Source organism: Rhinoderma darwinii, chromosome 6 (assembly GCF_050947455.1).
Source record: "Rhinoderma darwinii isolate aRhiDar2 chromosome 6, aRhiDar2.hap1, whole genome shotgun sequence".
Classification (NCBI taxonomy): Eukaryota; Metazoa; Chordata; class Amphibia; order Anura; family Rhinodermatidae; genus Rhinoderma; species Rhinoderma darwinii.
The window spans coordinates 21,357,456-21,372,044 of record NC_134692.1 but is presented as its reverse complement, the minus strand read 5'-3'; the positions used below and the strand labels follow the sequence as shown (position 1 = coordinate 21,372,044).

The window sequence follows — 14,589 nt, the reverse complement described above, 5'->3', positions numbered from 1 at the left end:
ATTCACAATTTGGTGGTTTTTCAGCTGGAATTCCCTGCGGTGTCCAGGACGGATGTGCTGTGTACTTTTACGTAGCGTATCCGCCCTGTGTGAACATACGCTTAGAGGACCATAAAATGTAATGAGAAACTTTTAAAAAATAAAAAAATAAGTATTTTTTTTGAACCTAATGGAAAAGACAAAATTTCTCCATTGTTTTTAGGGTTTCATCTTTACGGTAAAAATGTTAACTTTCTTCTGCGGGTCATCAGAATTACAGCGATATATGGTTTACTAAAACCATGCACTGGAGCAATACTTCTGTATTGCACTTTTAACAGTCGCCTATTAAGCCCGGCTACTGGCAGACCAAGATGCAGACCCAGGGACCTTCATACAGCCCCTAACCCATTGTGGCATATTTAGGCCGGTTCACACGAGCGTGTTCGGCCCGTGATATACAGACCGTATGTCGGCAGTATTTCCCGGGCCGAACACACTTCATGGAGCCGGGCTTCTAGCGTCAGTTATCTATTCCCGCAGAGAGGCAGGGACTCCTAGGGTCAAACAGTCCCGTACTGAAAACATGATTACGGTAAGGGACAGTCTTCCTGCAGCGAGACAGGGACACCTAGCGTAACCATGACCGGCTCCATGAAGTGGTGTTTGGTCCAGGAAATACTGCCAACATATAGTCCATATGGACCGAACACGCTCGTGTGAATCCGGCCTTAGATGTATAAAAAGGGACAAATGGAAGAATAAGAGTGAAGGATCAGACGGTGTCCACACAACAAGCCAACCTTGTCACAGATCTGCACATAAGCTGTAGCCACAAAACAGCAGATCTAATGAAGAATATTTATGAATTTGCCTTTTTTACTTTATACAAATTGCAGCAATTAAATTTTTTATATTTGGTTTGGAGGAAGAACAATGTCCTTGAACACCGCCAGTATAATGTCCGAGGCGGCACGCTACGGTGACGGGTGATTCAATCACTAGAACTGAATGAGCGACTATAAAAACGGTTTATTTCTACAAATAACGCAAGTTCTGTAAACATGAAAAAGTACTTTAATAGTTTAATAATTTTACAAATAAATTCTAAAAAGGGAACAAGGGAACATATGCAGCAAATGTCATTAAGAAGCCCGGAGGAACCGACTTAAATTATATGTACAATGTGGATTACCATCAAAAACAAGGGATCAGTGTCTGCAGTCAACACTATATACAGAATATACAAAAGGACTGTTCAGAAAGTACTAGAAGAAGAGCGGACAGTCAAAACTTGTTATAAAGGGGTGAGGTAAAAATTGTACTAGGAAATATGGAAAGTGAAACAAATGAGGCTCTTAACACTAAAGCTCCCTGCGTTCTAACGCTAGTTTTTCAGACTATGTCCCCTACATAAAACTTTAAATTTGCACTGTCACAGATTTTTTTTCTCACTCCAAAGCATCAAATATATTTTTTTTAAAAAAGCAACTTTGCAGAAGTGATTAAAATTAGTTAGATTTTTTCTTAATGTATACAGCTCCTATACAGTTATGTGTTTCCATGGTTACAGAATGCAATCAAGCACATTGCAGTCATGTTATTTGTTCTCTAGGTCATTCAGAAGGAGAGTTGGGCCCTGTTCATACTGGAGATTTTTGACTAAACCATTCTGATCAGGTTTGGTTTTTTTCCTTCTACACCATTGGCTCATGTTAGATCAGGTATCTTTCTCTTTACTGGATAGAGGTGCATGGTATCCTATATAGACCAAAACACGCCAACCGGAAACCCAACCGTAAATAACCAACGCAAGTGTGTACAGAGCCTTACACACGACTGTATGGTTTGTTTGTAAGTGACACCTCTGCACAGGAGCTGTATACACTGCTGTCAGATTATGCTCTTCATTAAACGACTTTTAGCAAAGTTTTTTTTTTTTTTTACTTTGGATACATTGAAAGAGAAAAGTTGAAGCAGCTGAGTGATTTAGGCACGCACCATCTCCATATAGACAAGAGTATATAAAAGGTCCCTTATTCCCTGAAGACGCAGTATCCAAAATCACATTTATTGCTTAGATATCCAAGGGCTTATCTAGATCATTGTAGAAAGGCATTTAACTAATGGGGGTGGGAAAGGGAACTGTAAAAACACCAGAGTTCAGTTAGATAACTCAATCGGTCTTAATCGTTGGCTGGGTATGGAAAAAAAAAATTATAAAGGGGGAACACCAAAGATTAAGAGGTGTTGTCCGGGCACACTGTTATTCATACTAGTGACCTGGCCACAGGATAGGCCATCAGCATATGATGTGTGGGGGTCCGACAACTGGACCCCACACAGATTAGCTGTTCCTACTGCTTCTGGGCACCGGATGTTATGCAGCGGCCAGTGTCTGAAGGAGACGGCTCTGTACATGGTCTAGTGGCCGTGCCGGGTTACTGCAGTGCAGCCGCTATACTGTGACCGGTGCCATCTGCTTCCAGCACAGACATCTGGCTGCCTCCGGGCATCGGAACAGCTGATCAGTGCAGGGTCCAGGTGTCCGACCACCACCGATCACATACTGAGGACCGATCCTGTGAACAAGTCATTAGTATGAAAAGCCACCCCGTGCCTGGACAAGACCTTTAAAAAGGTGCATTACATCTTATCTCCCCAACAACTTTAGTATTTATTTCCATAATAAAGATCTGACGTGTAAATATTAGAATTATGTACAAAATGGAAACTTTGAAAAAACACTTTCAATATTTTGTCTCACATTTAAAGAGGAAGCAGCCATGTTATGGGCCAAGCAAATACTACGGAGCGGAAGCAAAGTATAGATGGCTGGTACTATACTAGACTGACCCTTTATTAAAAAAAGACAAAAGTAGAAACCTGGCACTTAATGCACTATGTATATAGCAGCAAGACTCTAGACAAGGCGAAGGGACCGCCCATGAGGAGTTCTTAAAAGGAAAAGCTATTCAGTCTTAGAAGAACTCCAGAAAGAATAAAAGGTCCTGTAAAGGCCCCAGTCCAGGCGTCACACAGAACCATCATGAGGTGGAGAGCGCCACCGGGACTGGACTTGTTGGATAACACAGTGTGAGAATTTTTCAAGTTTATCCTGTATCTCGAATAGCTGGCTTCCCGAATACTTCCCAAGCTCTTCTGGAGTAAACAGTATGGAAAGCGCATTGATCTGGGCCACAATGTCTGGAGTTGCCGATGCCTCTATGGCGAACGCTGTAGCCGATGCTTCTGGTAAATCTGGGAATGTGGAAACCATAAAATGTTCGTTAGAGTCAGATGAAATTATAACAGATCCTCAACCTCTCTCCCCTATTAGGAAGCCATAACCGTGCTAACCTATTGGCTACATTGGCATAAAATCTAGAGCCCCCGGAAGTCCCCAAACAAAGGGACAATACAGAGAATGCATAGTAAGCAGAGCAGCATGCGCTCCTTCTAACGCCCTTTATGCAGAGCAAGTCCTTGCAGTGACATCTGTACAGTGAGTTTGCTAGTATCAGATTTAAAAAGGTTCTGCAACTTAAAAAAAAAAACAAAAAAAAAAAAAACGCACCATGGACTTTGCAGTTCTTTAAGAAAAAAAAAAAAAAGAATAAAATTCTATCTATAGGTGGTAAGTGGGGAGGGGTACAGCTGTGGTAGTAAAGACCCCAATGATCTCATTGTGGCTTTCCAACCGCTCGATATGCTGCCAAGTCCACTAACATCTGTACAGTGCAGGGAATGTAAACGATTGTACACGTAAGATTTGGATGTAAATAGGGTATCCACCCCAATGCCAACGGTGCCAGTGTTATGTTGTTTTATTAGAATGAATGTATTAGACACAGAGGCACTTCATTAGCAGGCCGAGCAACTGGAACGTAATCAGACACCCCCTATGAAAGTCAGCAGCAGGAGACCGCAACCGGCGAAGACAGTACCAGTACCGGTAACATTAGTGAGGTCACAGTACCGGTAACATTAGTGAGGTCACAGTACCGGTAACATTAGTGAGGTCACAGTACCGGTAACATTAGTGAGGTCACAGTACCGGTAACATTAGTGAGGTCACAGTACCGGTAACATTAGTGAGGTCACAGTACCGGTAACATTAGTGAGGTCACAGTACCGGTAACATTAGTGAGGTCACAGTACCGGTAACATTAGTGAGGTCACAGTACCGGTAACATTAGTGAGGTCACAGTACCGGTAACATTAGTGAGGTCACAGTACCGGTAACATTAGTGAGGTCACAGTACCGGTAACATTAGAGAGGTCACAGTACCGGTAACATTAGTGAGGTCACAGTACCGGTAACATTAGTGAGGTCACAGTACCGGTAACATTAGTGAGGTCACAGTACCGGTAACATTAGTGAGGTCACAGTACCGGTAACATTAGTGAGGTCACAGTACCGGTAACATTAGTGAGGTCACAGTACCGGTAACATTAGTGAGGTCACAGTACCGGTAACATTAGTGAGGTCACAGTACCGGTAACATTAGTGAGGTCACAGTACCGGTAACATTAGTGAGGTCACAGTACCGGTAACATTAGTGAGGTCACAGTACCGGTAATATACATAATATAGTGAGGTCACAGTACCGGTAATATACATAATATAGTGAGGTCACAGTACCGGTAATATACATAATATAGTGAGGTCACAGTACCGGTAATATACATAATAGTGAGGTCACAGTACCGGTAATATACATAATAGTGAGGTCACAGTACCGGTAATATACATAATATAGTGAGGTCACAGTACCGGTGATATACATAATAGTGAGGTCACAGTACCGGTAATATACATAATATAGTGAGGTCACAGTACCGGTAATATACATAATATAGTGAGGTCACAGTACCGGTAATATACATAATATAGTGAGGTCACAGTACCGGTAATATACATAATATAGTGAGGTCACAGTACCGGTAATATACATAATATAGTGAGGTCACAGTACCGGTAATATACATAATATAGTGAGGTCACAGTACCGGTAATATACATAATATAGTGAGGTCACAGTACCGGTAATATACATAATATAGTGAGGTCACAGTACCGGTAATATACATAATATAGTGAGGTCACAGTACCGGTAATATACATAATATAGTGAGGTCACAGTACTGGTAATATACATAATAGTGAGGTCACAGTACCGGTAATATACATAATATAGTGAGGTCACAGTACCAGTAACATTAGTGAGGTCACAGTACCGGTAACATAGTGAGGTCACAGTACCGGTAACATAGTGAGGTCACAGTACCGGTAACATAGTGAGGTCACAGTACCGGTAACATAGTGAGGTCACAGTACCGGTAACATAGTGAGGTCACAGTACCGGTAACATAGTGAGGTCACAGTACCTGTCTCAATCTTCTCTTCATCAGCCGTCACCGGCTTCTCAGCAACACCATTTAACGGCTTATCGACTTCATCGAGAGCAGCAAATTCATCATAACCTTTAGACCTCGTCTACAAGAACAGATAGGGGGGGGGGGGGGGGTTGAATTACTCACTCGACACATCTAGAAGTTTTAATTCTCAGGCTACATTCACACGAGCGTATCAGATTCACGCGCGTGAAGCGTGTCCGTGCGTCTTGAATCAGTGTGCTTTGCGAAAAGCACATTTTTTTTATTATTATTTTCAGTTTAATTGATGCACAAATCACGCACCGCATCCGTTGCGTGATTTTCAGGCACACATTGACTTTAATGGGCGCGTAGGTGCGTGAAACCGCACCAATGTAGGACATGCAGCGAGTTACACGCAGCCGACTCTCACTGTGATAACTCACGCATGTGTGAATGGCCCCGTTGAAATCAATGGGTCCGTGTGCGGCGCGTGATTTCCATGCACGTTGGTGTGAATTGGCCCTTACCTGCTGCTCATGGTAGACTCTTAGGGCTTTCTTCACTGTAGAAATCTTTGGAGAACGGATGGGCAGAGTTTTTATTTCACACGGGGTCAGGGTGCTAAGGTCACCAATGGTTTTAATATTTTTAGCACGGATCAGTTGTCCCAATCCTCTTGCCCTATAGAAGAGGAAAAAAAAAAGTGCAAAAATATTTTGTAACTGAATAAATTTGTTCATCAAAGTTACACACGGTAGAGGAAACTTGTCAGATTTGCATTGGAGAATGGAACCAGTCAGCAAGTTCATGCTGTGCAGACCGCAATCTTAAAGGAATTAACTTTAGTGCTAAAGGGCTGGCACATGTTAGTGAAGACAGATCTCTGTGATTGATCGATCTCCCCTAAACACAAATAGGTAGAGACCTACAAATCATAGTGAACCTAGTAGGTGAAGCCGGAGGGCAGCCACTCCGCAGACAATTCTACCTGACACCAACACCAGCTGCATTTAAGTGTTAAAGGATAAACTTTCAAAGAAAACTTTTGAAATGTCACAGTGACATGAAAAATTGGTAGGTGGCGATCTAAGCGCTGAGGCCTCCACCGATCGCTAAATCCAAGAGACCGTAGTGCTTGGGTGAGCGTAGTGCCGCATAATTTCTGATCAGCTTTCCTCAAAGCCAAACAAGCGGTATACAGACTCAAGACTTTCTATTGAGCTCGTACACCAATTGCTCAGCTTTCCAAGAAAAGCCGATCAGAAACACAAACCGCATAGAGCTCACCCGAGTGCTTCTGCTGCTTTGTTTTAGCGATTGGTGGGGGTCTCCGTGCCATGTCAAAAGTTTTGATCGGTGGGTGTCTGACATGTCAAAAGTATTTTGAAAGTTTAGTTACCATTTAAATCTATTATACATTCTCTAAAATGTAAACATTTTCCTTAATCCTTTTATTCTAGAAAATACATTTAAATTTATAGACTGAGGTCTTTTAATGCAGTAAAATTCCCCAAAAACTTACCACATGTTGGACGTAATCTGAGGCAATATGACATCCACAGAAGTTGTGCAGTTCATCAGTGCTGGGTAGACGCTCTCTTTAGGAGAAGGCATGGATTCTTTTGTCATTTCTGAAATCTAAAATGAAAGTCTCAGTAACTATAATGTAGGGCAAAGGGCAAAAAAAAATTAATAAAAAAAACTCATTCCCTAAAATCTATAAAATGACCAACTACGATACAAAAGCTTCAGACAATGAATGGTTTGGGGAACAACGCAGAAATATAAGGAATGAAACAGTGGCAAAAGACAAGATGATATCCCCAGCCTTTAGGATTATTTTCCTTAGAGCAGAACTTTATTAGTAGACGGCACATGCGGCATTCACAAGAAAGCAGCACGGATCCATGGGGACCAGCGAATGGGTAGCAAGTGTTTTTTTTAATTATAAGTGCCCCATCTCCTACATAATGTGATCGGCGCTGTAATGTAGATAACAGTGGTTTTTATTTTGAAAAATGATCATTTTTGAGCAAGTTATGAGCAATTTTAGATTTATGCCAATTTGTTTCTTAATAGACAACTGGGCGTTGTACAGAGGAGTGTATGACGCTGACCAATCAGCATCATACACTTCTCATTGTTCCAGCCCAGCTACTTTCACTGCGCGCACAGCGAGATCGCTATTCTGTCACTTATTCACACATTAACTTTGCCGAAGCGTCTTGAGAGTGAATAGACATCACCTCCAGCCAGGACGCGATGTCTATTCACACTCTCGACACTTCGGTAAAGTTTCTGTGAGATCACGCTGTGTGTGCAGTGAAAGAAGCCGGGCTAGAACGATGAGAAGTGCATGACGCGGATTGGTCAGTGATTAGTCAGCGTCATATACTCCTCTATAAAACGCCCAGTTGTCTATTAAGAAACTAATTAGCATAAATATAAAATTGCTCAAAAATTGTTTTCCAAATTAAAAACCACTGTTGTCCACATTACAGCGCCGATCACATTATGTAGGAGATAGGGCACTTATAATCTGGTGACAGAGCCTCTAAGTATTTACAATGTGTATGTCCTAACATGGAGCGCTCTATAAAAAAAAAAAAAAAAAAGTGTTCACATTGATAAGCAGCGTTCCAATTAAAGGGGTTTTCTACCTTTTGACAACTGATGGCCTATCCACCGGATAGGTCATCAGTATATCGGTGCGGGTCAGACACCCAGACCCCGTATCGATAAGCCGCTACGGTGGCCTGCGGGCACCGGATGTTGTGGCACATAATGCTATGTACGGAGCCGGAAGCAGTTGGTTCCGTCCATAGCATAGTGGCCGTGCTGTAGAACTGCAGGTCTGCTGCTATTCACTTGAATGCTATAGTACTGCAGCTCGGCCGCTGTTCCGTGGCTGGAGCAAACTGCTTCCGGCATGTACGTCTGGAGGCACTGGACCAGCGGATCTGTGCGGGGCCCGGGTGTCGGACCCCCACAGGTCATGTACTGATTACCTCTCCGATGGATAGGTCAGAGGGTGGGGAACCCCTTTAAGTTTCAGATTACTTGGATTTTTCATAATAGGCTTACAGTGGTCTAAGACAGAACTGGGACGTTTGAGCCATTGGAAAACCTTCAGGGTCTATTTCCATCAATATGGACAATTCTTCTGGAAGTTTTAACCCCTTCCCATCACAGCCATTTTTCAGATTTTCACTTTAGTTTTATCCTCCCCACCTTCCAAAAGCCATAACGTTTTTATTTTTCTGTCAATAGAGACGTATCAGGGCTTATTTATTTGAGAGAAGAGTTGTAGATTTTTTACCACACCATTTCTTGTCCCATATAATAGTGGGAAACTGGAAAAGATGTGGGGTGGAATAGGAAAAGAAATCGCGATTCCGCAATCTTTCCGGGGGTTTAGTTTTTTACGGCGTTGACCGCGCTCAGCCTGTGAGCCCGCTCCATACTCCCCCACACGACGGGCGCCGTACATCTACGAAAGAGGTCTGGAAGGGGTTAATGCTGAAGGACAACTTCAGAAATAGTAAAGTAGATTTCCAATATAATTAAAGCTACGAGTGTGAAGATATCGGCAGACGTTCATGTAGAGGAGATCTCTAACTTTCCAGCGAAGACATTCGCTGCTTACCAGACTCTTCTTTGAACTTTTAAATCCGAGCGCTCGGGGCCCAGGAGACACAAATCCCTTGGTTGGAGTGGTGTAGACCTGGAAAGTAAAAATGTTGGTACCAAATGACTGCACTCCATTTTTTTTTTTCTTTTAAAGAGCATCAAAATGTCAATAAAGAGCAAAAGGAAGTTTAATAAGGGGCTGTTTATACCAAAGTTTCTTAACCGGTGATATGTGCACCCCGGGGAGTCCACAGAACAGGGGGGGGGGGTGTATGTGTGCACCAAGGACCTGCTTTTGTCAGACACCCTCCTTATTCCACCGTTGCAGGATGACCCTCATCGGAGCATTGCTGCAGGTAGTTTCAAGCTCTGTTAAGTGGCGCTGTGATGGAGCAGGTGTCATTGCCTAAATTGAGGTAACAAGACTGATTTGCATGGGGAGCGCCGGTACTGGTGTCAAGACCGGCACAGTATTCCACATGTTTATGGCCCTCTAATCCATCTCCAAAGGCTGGAGACATGCACTTACCCCTTCCATGCCCCCGCATATTTAACGATGCGTCATGTGAAGAAAGCACCCACTCCCCCGTCACCAACTTCAGGGCATCAATGACAAATAGCAGCAGCATCACAATATTATAGGACGACGTCGACTAATTATGTCCCCACTTAAACGCCGGCCTAAACCAAACGACCCCTTTAAATCACTGAGAAGAGTTGGAACTGGAAATAATTTTTACCTTTGGCTGATTGCTGCTCAACATTTTTAGGCTTTTCGAAGACGGAGAGGAACTATTCCTTATTACAGGGCTTCGTCGATCAATGTCGTCTGCCAGCCCTTCCTGATATATCGGATTAGCAAAAGAAACTCTCCGGATCTGCAAAAAAACAAATATGAAGTTGCAGAACCTCTAAATTTCAGGTGTGTGTTGAGTAGCAATACTCTGATCTTCTGACAGGTCGCAGACAGATGGTGAATGATGGAAATCCTAGTCTGCCAAGTCCTTGAGTGCAGATCACCACTGATTTAAAGAGGCTCTGTCACCACCTTATAAGTGGCCTATATTGTACATTATGTGATCGGCGCTGTAATGTAGATTACAGCAGTGTTTTTTATTTAGAAAAATGATCATTTTTGACAGAGTTATGACCTATATTAGCTTTATGCTAATGAGTTTCTTAATGGACAACTGGGCGTGTTTTACTTTATGACCAAGTGGGCGTTGTGGAGAGAAGTGCATGACGCTGACCAATCAGTGTCATGCACTTCTCCCCATAGAAATATTGTGCAGGCACAAACACACTATAACATTACTGCAGTGTCCGGACAATGAATATACATTACCTCCAGCCAGGACCTGATGTGTATTCAGAATCCTGACCACTTCTGTAGCGTCTGTGATTTACAGCATAGCAGGCGTAGTCTCGCGAGATTACGCTGTAAACGGTCATTTACAGCGAGATCTCGCTGTGATGTGCTGTAAATCACAGAGAAGTGGTCAGGATTCTGAATACACATCACGTCCTGGCTGGAGGTAATGTATATTCACTGTCAGGACACTGCAGTAACGTTATAGTGTGTTTATGTGGCTGCACATAGCGATATAGCTATATCGCTATGTGCTGTGTAAATCAAAGGAGAGAAGTGTATGACGCTGATTGGTCACTGATTGGTCAGCGTCATACACTCCTCTGTACAACGCCCACTTGGTCATATAGTAAAACATGCCCAGTTGTCCATTGAGAAACTCATTAGCATAAAGCTAATATAGGTCATAACGCCGGCAAAAATGATCGTTTTTCTAACTACTGCTGTAATCTACATTACAGCGCCGATCACATCATGTACAATACAGGCCACTTATAGTGTAGTGACAGAGCCGCTTTAAATCAGGGAAAGCCCAAAATCACAGGTTACACTTACTGGACAACTAAGCAGTGCCACATTGAATGGCCCTTTGTTTAGTTATGTCGTCAGATTTGTAGCTCTACCATAAAAAGAGGTTTTAAAAAAAGTGGCAATAAAAAATAAACTGCTGCACTTGTATTAGACTTCATTCACATTCAAAAAAGTCTGAATCCAACAACCCCCACAACTTAGACGGTATACCTTGTACAGCATTGTAGGAAACGTGGTTCTCCATCTACGGTAGTTTGTACATTACCCACAATGCAACACAACGTATGCTCAGTACAGACACAGAACCGGAAGGATAAAGAAAGGCAAATCATATTACCTTGTTGAGTGGAGATGTAGCGTCAACTTCCTGCTGTCTTTTTAACCCTTTCTTTAAAATACTTGTAGAAGGAGATGCAGATGGAGACCAAGAGAAACTTCCACTGGGGCTGTCGTTGGCCATGACCATAGAAGTCAGTTCTTTTACTTTTGTTGGAGACTCAATATTGGAACGTCCTTCACCAAAGTCTTCGAATACCATTTTCTCAGTCATTTTTGTTGCAGCAGATGTCTCTGTAGCAGCTGAAAGACTTTCAATACCTTTCTCCTCATCAGCTTCTGCATCTAGGGCATCAGACTGAGCAGAACTAAGTTCATTCTCCTCCTCAGAGACGGCCTGGGCACGCTCCTCAGAGACGGCCTGGGCACGCTCCTCAGAGACGGCCTGGGCACGCTCCTCAGAGACGGCCTGGGCACGCTCCTCAGAGACGGCCTGGGCATTTATATCATGCAGACCAGTCTTTTCTTCCCGGTTGACAGTACTGGTCTCATCTGCTGGAAAACTTTTTCCTTCCGCAGCCTTCAAAACAATTTCAGTGTTTTCTTCCAACTCTTGGGCCTCTCGAATTTGAACGTCTTCACCACCACTTAGGACTGTCTCAGCTTCAGTGTTATTTCTCTCCTTACCATCCTCATCAGTAATTATATTCTGAGCATTTTCCAAGTCCTCCTCATCAACGATGCTACTTGTAGACACATTATTGTCCTCTATATCGAATGTTTTGTAGACCGCTGCCTCCTGATTTAGGTGACCTACCTCCATTTCTTCATATTCTGCACCGTCACACTCCTTCACCAAAACCACAGACTCGGACTTTATTTCCTTTGGACTTCCCGCTACCACAGTTTCATCAACATTGATGTCAGATAAAGTCTCAGGGGCTTGCGCCGTCTTTTCCGGGACAAAAACTTGTGTTATTTCATCAGTGTCATCGTTACTGTCACTTAAGGGAGCGATCGTCCGCTCTTGTTCGGACTCTGTATCAGATTTGATCTCGCCAGCCAGCTTGAAGAAGACTTGATCATTTGCTAGTGGAGTGCTGATGGCACACGGCCCAGAGAACGTCGTATCGTTAAGTTGCAAGGTGGACAACATGTGCCTTTTCTGGTTGTTACTTTCAGATTCTTCAGATTTAAAGCTTTTAGTTACGGACTCACAGCAGCAGTCACAATTCTTGGACCTTCTTACTCTCTTACTTCTTTTATGGGAACAAACACTTTGAAAAACATCGGAGACAGCAGTTGAGAAGTCTCCAGCGGTGGGTTCAGTCATTAAACTTTCCATGGTGCTATTAACCTCGGTAGAAACCTTAGAAATATCATAGGTTTTATTGTTAACTGTTGTCACCAATTTAGAGTCCAGTCGAGCAAGTCCGTCTGACTCAAACTGCGAAACCTTTGAATGCGATGCAGAACTATCCGAGACTAACGAATACGTTTTATCATCTATCTCTAAGCGAGATTTCTCCACTTTGAGGTCGGAGGAATCTTCAGTTTTTAAAGAAAGTTCCATTTCGATCTGAGATTCGCCCTTTTCAGATTTTTCCATCCTTTTTGGTCTCCCCCGTCGCCTTTTTTTGCCTGAGCCTTCAAGTGTTTCCGAATCATCCGTCTCTGGATTGTCCACGGCAGGCAGAACCGCTTGCAGAGATCGTCTCGTTTGATAATGGGGTCTGACTTGTTGTTTCTCTTGACTGTCCTTGGAATTAGAATCTGGAAGTTCCTCCTCATTCTCACAATTTGTTATTTTACTTCTAACTTCAGCATCAGCTTGAGGTTTCCTGGAGAAATTCTGGTCATCTTCACCCTCACTTTTCCCAGGTGTCCCACTCTGTTGCCTTTTGGAAGTCTCTCTAGTAGACATCGTCTTTTTCGACACCATTTTTGGCTCTCCCTTTGTTTGGATTGGTTTTTCTGGTTCATTCTCATTTTTGACAGCTTCTAATATTTCAGACTGTCGCCTGGAGGAACGTCTCGAAGGAACCTGATTTGTAGCTTTCGGAGGATGACCTTTGCTTCGGACTTTGCCATCAGCGTCTGACGGAGTATTTTCCTTGGTGTTGACATTGCTAACTGTTACAGCTTTTCCTTGATCAAGTTCCTCAGCTTTCTCTTCCACCTGTCGAGGTTGAGAATCAGGTACAACATCACTTTCTTCCATCTCTACAGATTCTTTGCTAGATTTCTTATTATCGCTTTCGGATATAGAAATGTTGGTTTCAGAGTTTTCAGTAGCGCGTGATGTTCTCCTTTCCCTCTTCGATACAGATTTTGAGGCGTCATTTTGTTGCTGTTTTGTTGGTGGAGTACGCAAGGTTTTTGTATTCTTCTCTATATTTTCGCCGTCTTTTTTCGTGGTCTCCACAGCTTCTTGGCTATCTGGAACCAAAATAATTTCTTTTGACTTTGCAAATGTTTTGTCTGCCAAGGGACTAAAGGAACAATTTCCAGAGCTGTCAAATTTTTCAAGAGTGATGAAGGACTGCCTCCTGCTCACTGGCGGGGGAGGAGTACCTGAAACCATATCTGACGAGGCAGAACCATTGCTTATATTTGATGTACTCGGAGCCTCATTTGATGTAGTTTGACAATCGGTTGATGCGTTAAAGACTGAAGAATCATTGATGGTTTTGGAGTTCTCAGCATTGTCCACCAACATCTCAACATCTATTACATCGGTCAAAGTCTTTTCTTCCTTAATTGACGCTTCAGATATTTCAACTTCAGTTTTTTCTACCTGCACAGACAAAGTAAAATGGTTCAAATAAATTGTACAACACGGGCCGTTTCCTAGCGTTACCATTTGGTTTTAATTATATATTATTCTCAGGTTTCTTTTACAAACACAATGAACTTCATAGTAGAAGTATAAAGGGTTTAGGGTGGGGACAAAGTGTTTTTTTTTTTTTTTTTTTAAATGGTTAACGTTTGCATGTTTTTGCAGGTAAACTGCTAAAATGCACGAACACCATTTAAAAACCGCACTGATCTGCGGTGGAACAGTATGGCAGCTCGGTGCTCGGTTGCATCACGGCTGCTACGTGTCCCTACCCTTAAGAAGCAAATTTAAGACTAACTTCATGAAATGACCACTCAGAACAAGTTGATGAAATTGGTTTACAAAAAAAGCTCTCCTCCAGATGAAAGATTACTAAATTACAGGGCTGCAGGCACTAAAAAGAGGAAACTTCCGGCCATTTAAAGAACATTGAAACACGACGACTGGTTATCAGCCATCCACAAACTCTGTTTTAACTATTTAAAGGGGTCGTCCCAAGATTAAATGTTCTCCCCTAACCACACAATAGCTGAGAACACTCTGATCAGTGGGGTTCAACCACTGGGACCCCCAACGATCTTGA

General features: G+C 42.8%; 1 protein-coding gene across 2 annotated transcripts in view; it reads right to left on the bottom strand.

The window, feature by feature from the left end:
• Positions 1 to 1,033: 1,033 nt before the first annotated feature.
• The window catches only part of RIF1 (replication timing regulatory factor 1), a 46,398-nt gene continuing 32,842 nt past the window's right edge, over positions 1,034 to 14,589 (bottom strand). For both annotated transcript variants that reach the window (XM_075829274.1, XM_075829275.1), the window contains exons 30-36: positions 11,229 to 13,964; positions 9,732 to 9,869; positions 9,008 to 9,085; positions 6,884 to 6,999; positions 5,889 to 6,042; positions 5,371 to 5,479; positions 1,034 to 3,240 (exon numbers count right to left, since the gene is read on the bottom strand). In XM_075829274.1, coding sequence (XP_075685389.1) covers positions 3,014 to 3,240; positions 5,371 to 5,479; positions 5,889 to 6,042; positions 6,884 to 6,999; positions 9,008 to 9,085; positions 9,732 to 9,869; positions 11,229 to 13,964 — 3,558 coding nt within the window. In that variant the 3' untranslated portion in view covers positions 1,034 to 3,013. The remainder of the gene's footprint in view (positions 3,241 to 5,370; positions 5,480 to 5,888; positions 6,043 to 6,883; positions 7,000 to 9,007; positions 9,086 to 9,731; positions 9,870 to 11,228; positions 13,965 to 14,589) is intronic.